We start from the raw sequence: 7,149 nt of genomic DNA on the forward strand, positions 1-7,149 counted from the left end.
TCCCACACCTGTAATAACAGCACTTGGTAGGCTGAGGTAGAAGAAAATCAAACCCAAAGCCAACCTTGGACACCTAGCAAGTTCCATGACAGCTATCCTGACCCTGTCTCAGAAACAAAGGCAACATAAAAACCATGAACCCAAATTAAATAAGTAAGTGGGGGCTAGAGAGATGGATCAGCAATTAAAAGTACCAGCTGTTTTTGCAGAAGTTCTGTATTCAGGTCCCAGCACCAACATGGCAGCTAACAACTATCTCTAACTCCAGTTCCAGAGGATATGATACCCTTTTCTGACCTTCACAGGCATTGCACTTACATACACATGGGTGCACTTACATACATGGAGGCAAAACACTCATACATGTAAAATAAAAAGAAATAAAAAAGAAATAAGTGGTCAGGCCCTGGCTGTTCTTTTTCTGTCACTTTCTTTCCAGCCTGACCCTCCTTCTGGTGCCCTAAAGTAGTGCCTGTTCCTCCTACTCCTCCCCCTCCAGTTTTCTTCATTGCGAATCTCCCTCATTGGCTTTATGAGTGCAGGGACCTTGTCAGCCCCACTTTCATTGCACTCTCTTATGAACTTCACACCCCAGAGCCAGGCACACAGTGGGGCCACATTAAATATTGGTGAGCTCATGGGTGTCTTCTGGCTGCTGGCAGGTGCAAGGTCAGTAATGACAAAGATGCCATGGATCTAGGCCATGCCCTGATTTCGAACCCATCCTGCAGGCTTGTCATGTCCCTGAACTCACCTTCAATGATGCCCCACTTGGTCTTCCGGCCCAGTACACACCTCCCGTTCACCAGATGCTCTCGGTCAGCCCCCACCACAGCAAAGGGGATCTGCTCCTAGGGGAGAGGAAGAGGCAGAAGGATGGCCCTCACTGAGGGGAGAGAAGGCACCAGGACATGAGGCAGGTACACAGAGTTCAAAGGCACTAAGTAGAGCTTCCTTTGCCTCCTCTAGGGGCACCAGCAGTGCTGGTACAGGGTTGTGTGAATGTTGGTGAAGTGCTTGGTATAGTTAATGGTTAGCAGAGTAACCCACAGAAGCCTTGCCTTTATTAAGGAATGAATTAATAATACAGCCTTGGGGGTTGAGGGAGAGAGTGTAGCTCAGTACTTAACATGAACAAAGTCCTAGTCCTGAGTTTAATCCCCAGTACTACCACACAGGCACACACAGGCACACACACAGGCACACACACACACACACACACACACACACACACACACACACAATCTTGCTAATATCAAATCCCTTACCTAGGAACAAAACAGTAATTATCTCCAGAGGTTGTCACTGGGGCTAAATAGGAATTGTACATAGCAGGGCCTGGCACATTATGGTTTATGGTCAAATTAGATCAACCACCTCCTGTTTTTCTTCATAAACTTAAAAAAAAAATCTCAGGATAGGTAAGAGCTTACTTAAATTTTTTATTTTTATTTTATTTTTGGTCTTTTTGAGGCAGGGTCTCCCTGTAGCCCCAGCTGGCCTAGAGAATTCGCTATATAGACCAGGCTGGCCTTAATCTCACCGAGATCTGCCTGCCTCTGCCTTCCTAGCACTGGGATTAAAAGCATGGGCTACCATGCCTGACTAAATTTTTTTATTTTAAGTCTATTTTATTATTATTATTATATTTTAATTATGTATATATACAGGTGTGTGTGCACATGAGTGTAACATGAGAGTTACAGGCTGCTGGAAATAGAATTCAGGTCCTCTGGAAGAGCAACAAGTACTCTTAACCACTGAGCCATCTCTCTAGCACCTAATTTACTTATATTTTTGAATTACATTTTTTATTCATTTTGTGTGTGTACATGTGCGTGTACCCACCTTGCAGAAGTCCGAGAGGAAGTTACTGGGGTGCGGCCTGACTTATTTTAAAAGTCTGAAGGATACTTCCGCACTGCTGAGGAGTGCATGATCAGTGCGTGACCATCCTTAAGATACACCCTCGGGGGGAGAGGGGATTTCCAGATGCCTTTATAAGCTCTATAACACCTGCAATAAATGAGTCCCTGCTTGACTAGGCTCCCTGTTGCACCTGGGTGTTCCCGGTACTGGGGGCGGCATGGGCTGGAGAACGGCGTGCTTAGTTATCCCCAATCATCACCGCACGGGGGTCACTGGTTCGAACCCCCACACATGTATGTATGTTGGTATGTGTGAGCCATGGCATGTGTGTGGAAGTTACAGGACAACTTTCAGGGAATTGTTCCTATCACGTGGGTCCTGAGGATGGAGTTCAGGTGGTCAGGCTTGATGGCAAGCACCTTTACCCACTGAGCTATCTCACTGGCTCCTTCAGAAACTTAAAAGAAATAGATTTCGTTATGTAGCCTTTAGCTATACACATGGACTCATACAGAGATAATGTATGTGTAATTTGTCAGTAGGTTATTGGACTAATATTGTTCCCTCTGGTTTTTTTTTGTTGTTGTTGTTGTCTTTTTGAAACAGCGTCTCCTTGTAGCCCCAGCTGTCCTGGAACTCACTATATAGACTAGGCTTGGCCTCTGCCTCTCAAGTGCTTGGATTAAAGATGTGTGCCACCACACTTGGCTTTTTTTTTTGTTTTTAACTAGCTAGGCATTATTTATCTCTCCTCTCTCACTGTTTAACCTTTCTGCCATGGTTTCCCCATTTAAAGTGTCCCCATTTTCCCCATTTCTCCCTTGATAATACCCATCTCCTATGGTCCCACCTCTCTTGAGTTCCTTCTTTTGCTTTATCCACAAGGTTCCTTGTATAACCCTCCCTCCCCTCTCCCATTTAAATAATCCCATCTTTATCCATTTCTCCTTTAGTAACACCTATTTCTTACTGTTATCTCTCAGGTTCTTTCTTTCCCTTTACCTCCCTGGTTCCTTTTCATTATTCTGGTTCCTGTAGTTATATTTGGATACATACTTACGCCAGACAGGAGGTACTTCCTTTGAGTTGTTGGCCAGGGTAGTCCAAGAGACTCCCAAAATTCCTCAGGCCATTGCCACGGCCCTTGATGGCCTCTCAGAACTTGAAGGTAAGACCCTACTGCCGAAGACAGAACATACTTTGGACACAGGATTTGGAGCAATAGAACTGCAACTGACCCAAAACCACTTCCTCTGAAGACTAGCTCTCGTAGCTTTGGAGAGTGCTATGAAGATGCCAAGGGAAAACATCAGTGGATGAGCTTCAAGACCAAATAACCACATCAATGGCCAGCACAGCATACATCATTGGTACAGTAATGGCACTTTTATCTTGGGGGCAATCAACAGCTACGTAGTTGGACTAAATGTTCACTCAATGGGAGGAAACTCAAGTGTGGTACTGTAAACGTAACCAAATACACATGACTGGAGTGGTCATATATCTTAGAAAAAACCCCAAGACTGTCACTTCCCTAGACTAATGTGATTTCTTACTATGTGCAAAACATGTATCCTTATCTTTACAAATATCCCAGTCGCCACTCATCAAAGAAGCTCATTTTGCACCAGAGATTATTACTAAATACCATAATTGGTCACACAGGGAAATTGTCTATTAATTGCCCAGGCCTAAGTGACACATCTATAATGCAACATCTACACCTAAGGCTCATGGATCATAGAACAGGGGTGAAGAAGAGGACACAAATGAATCTCTCAGTCCTCAGTAATGAAGTTCCCTCACGCAGCAGAGGGCCAGGAACACAAAAGGTCACAAATGGCCAAGGCATAGAGATCAAGAGTCTGCTGAATGATGGTTCTTGGACAGGACTCCTTTATTAAACTTCACCCACCCAAGGCTCAGGGACCATCTCGGAAGAGGAGAGGAGGCAGACAGGTTGTAAGAGCCAGGGAGGAGGTGCATGACCATATGGATACAGAGTCTACAAGCTTCTGGGACCCTGCTCATATGATTCTTTGGCAATGGTGTCAGCATACACAAGTCCCATGCAAACTCAGGCAGACAAAAACCCAGCATAGAACTGGGAAAATGAACAACAGACCCTAATCTTAGCTGAAGAAATATTGGCAACTGATTGCTGCTAGGTGAAGAAGAGCTGATCTTCCTAAAACAAGGGACTCTAGATAGGCTGACTAGACCTCAGTGGGTGGACTTGTACTGGGGAATGACTGGGAAAACTGACAACACAATGGGCCTTAACACAGATGACAGTATATGGGCTCCAGTGGGGGGGGGCTATGGGAGGGTGCCAGTGGGGATGGGGTTATAAAGATGATTAAGATTGTTCAAGATGTTCTGTATAAAATACACCAAAAAATTCAAAAAAAGAGAGTCAATAAAAAGTAGATTTTGTTAATTTATTCTTTGCATCCAAAATTTTTTATTTTTATTTACTTTTTTTGGAGAGAGGGTCTCCCTGTAGCTCTAGCTGACCTGGAAGTCACTATATAGACCAGGCTTTCTTGAACTCACAAAGATCTGCCTGTCTCTGCCTCCGAAGTGATGAGATTAAAGGGGCACATCACCATACCTGGCTTTAATTTTTAAAATTATATGTATATATGTATATATATACATAATTTATGTATTTATTTTTTGGTCTTTTTTTGAGACAGGGTCTCCCTGTAGCCCTGTTGGCCTGGAACTCACTTATGTAAAACAGGCTGGCCTTGAACTCATAGAGATCCACCTGCCTCTGCCTCCTCTTCCTGAGTGCTGGGATTAATGGTGAGTGCCACCATGTCCAGCAAATTTTAAGGTTTTTATTAACTTTTTTAGTGCTGGGATGAAATTCAGGGCCTCCATGCATGCTAGGCAAGCGCTATACCCCAAGCTATAATCCCAAATCACTGGGATGTTTCATTACAATTTTTATTTTTACATTTACCTATTGCATGTATGATAGAGGGAGTACTTGTCACGGGGAGGTCAAAGGACAACTTTCAGGAGTTTATTCTCTTCTTCCACCATGAGAGTCCCAGGGATCAAACTCAGGTTGTTAAATTTGGTGACAAGCGCCTTTACCCACTGAGCCATCTCTCCAGGAATGTTTCTTTTTTGTGTGATGCTGGGAACCAAGCCCAGGGCTTCCACATGCTCTATGCATGTGGCTTTACTGGCACCCAGCTAAGCCCATTTGTTTGCTCTGCTCTGTGGCTGCTCTCACACCACAAATGCAGGGTTGAGTAATTGCATCAGAAACTGTTTGGCCCATAACGCCTAAAATATTCACCATCCTGCCGTTAGCACAAAAGTGCGCCAAGCTCGTGTTTCCTCATTCATGGCTCAAAGAGGAAATTGAAACTTGTCAATTCCAAAGAGTTGTATAAGGGTTTGAGATAATTTTTGTTTGGGTTTCTGTTCATCTTTGTGTGTGTGTGTGTGTGTGTGTGTGTGTGTGTGTGTGTGTGTGATGTATGTGTATGTGAGCATATGCATGCTGTAGCATGCATGTAGAGGTCAAAGAGGACAACCTCAAGTCAGTCCTCCCTTCCACCTTGTTTGAGGCACTCCAGACTAGCTAGCTTCTGGGAATCCTCCTGTCTCCACCTCCCATCTTGCCATGGGAGTGTTGGAATTACACCCTCATGCTACTGAACCAGCTTTTACTTGGGCTTTAGATAGCCAAACTCAGGGCCTCAGGTTTTTTGGCAAATGCTTTACCCACTGAATCATCTCCCCAGTGCTGGGTTTGGGTTTTTGAAATGGCTCACTGTTATTGCCCAAACTAACTTGGAACTCACTGTCCTCCTGCCTCAGCCTCCCAAGTGCTGGGATTACAGACATAGGCCACCATACCAGGAACTAAGTTAATTTTTTAAAAAGTACATTTATTTGTTTTATTTATTTAATGACTGATTGATTGTGCATGCGTATGCGTTTATTAAAGTGCATGTGTAGAGACAGGGAGACAACATTCAGGGGTCAGTTTTCTCCTTCCATCATGTACATCCTGGGGGCCAACCTCAGGTGGTCAAAGCTGGGAATGGTGGCACACCCATTTATACCAGAGGCAGGCAGATCTCTGTGAAGATTGAGGCCAGCCTGGTCTACATAGCAAGTTCCAGGCAGCTGGAACTATAGAAGACCCTGTATCACAAAACCAAAATACACACACACACACCCAAACACATGCATGCGTACACACACACACACACACACACACACACACACACCCCAAAACAAAACAACAACAAAAAACTCAGGGACTTGGCAACAAATGCCTTTACCCACTGAGCCATCTTGAAGGCCCAAGAGTTATTTTTTAATGAGGAATAATGATCATAAAAGCTACTGTTGCACACCTATGGGCTGATTCTTAGGAAACCCTCAGTATATGTGCATGTGGGAGTTTACTGAGATTAATTTGAGTACCTTCTCCTTGAAATTTCCTAAGCTCTGCTCCAGCTGTGGCCAGCCTGCTTCAGGATATAGACAAGAAACTGGTAGAGGCTCTTAGAATCTTTTACAGGAAATCATGTTCATTGTCCCAGTGGGGAGGGGAAAATGGGAGTAGAGAGAGAAAGTTGGGTGCTAGATGAGAAGCAGGGCCTTCTGTGTTCAAATGTCATGTGTGCACTGCACAAAGGCGGCAGGCCATGGGGCTGACTGGGGCTGACATTACTTGCAGACCTCATCAGTGAAGGAAGCTCTGAGGTTTTGTATTTTTCATGCCTGGCTGATTTTTTATTTTTAGTTATATGTATATGTGTGTTTCTGTGTGTGTGTATGCACAGTGTGTGTATAGGTCCTTCAAAGACTAGAAGAGGGTGTTGGATCTCCTGGAGCTGGAATTACAAGTGGTTGTGCTGGGAGCCGAACCCAGGTCCCTTAGAAGAGCAATTAGTGCTCTTAACTGCTGAGCCATCTCTCCATCATCCCCATCCCCTCTTTTTTAGACAGGGTCTCCCTGTGGCCCCAGCTGGCCTGGAACTCATTATGTAGACCAGGCTGGCTAGGGTTAAAGGTATGTGCCACCCCCTACCCCCCACCCCCATCCATGACCATTTTAAAATTTGGTTGTTCTGGGTGTGGTGGCACATGCCTTTAATCCCAGCACTTGGGAGGTAGAGACAGGTGGATTTCTGTGAGTTCAAGGCCAGGCTGGTGTACATAGTGAGTTCCAGGCCAGCTGGGGCTATAGGAAGACGCTGTCTCAAAAAAATAGATATGATATATAAGATAAAGATATATGTA

General features: G+C 44.6%; 1 protein-coding gene across 2 annotated transcripts in view; it reads right to left on the reverse strand.

Annotated features, from left to right (window-relative positions):
* Septin12 (septin 12) overlaps positions 1-7,149 on the reverse strand; it is a 12,922-nt gene that overhangs the window by 1,705 nt on the left and 4,068 nt on the right. For both annotated transcript variants that reach the window (XM_029569584.1, XM_008846503.3), the window contains exon 7: positions 755-851. In XM_029569584.1, the coding sequence (XP_029425444.1) occupies positions 755-851 (97 nt within the window). The remainder of the gene's footprint in view (positions 1-754; positions 852-7,149) is intronic.

Source organism: Nannospalax galili, unplaced genomic scaffold (genome assembly GCF_000622305.1).
Source record: "Nannospalax galili isolate Female #2095 unplaced genomic scaffold, S.galili_v1.0 scaffold471, whole genome shotgun sequence".
NCBI classification, from domain to species: domain Eukaryota; kingdom Metazoa; phylum Chordata; class Mammalia; order Rodentia; family Spalacidae; genus Nannospalax; species Nannospalax galili.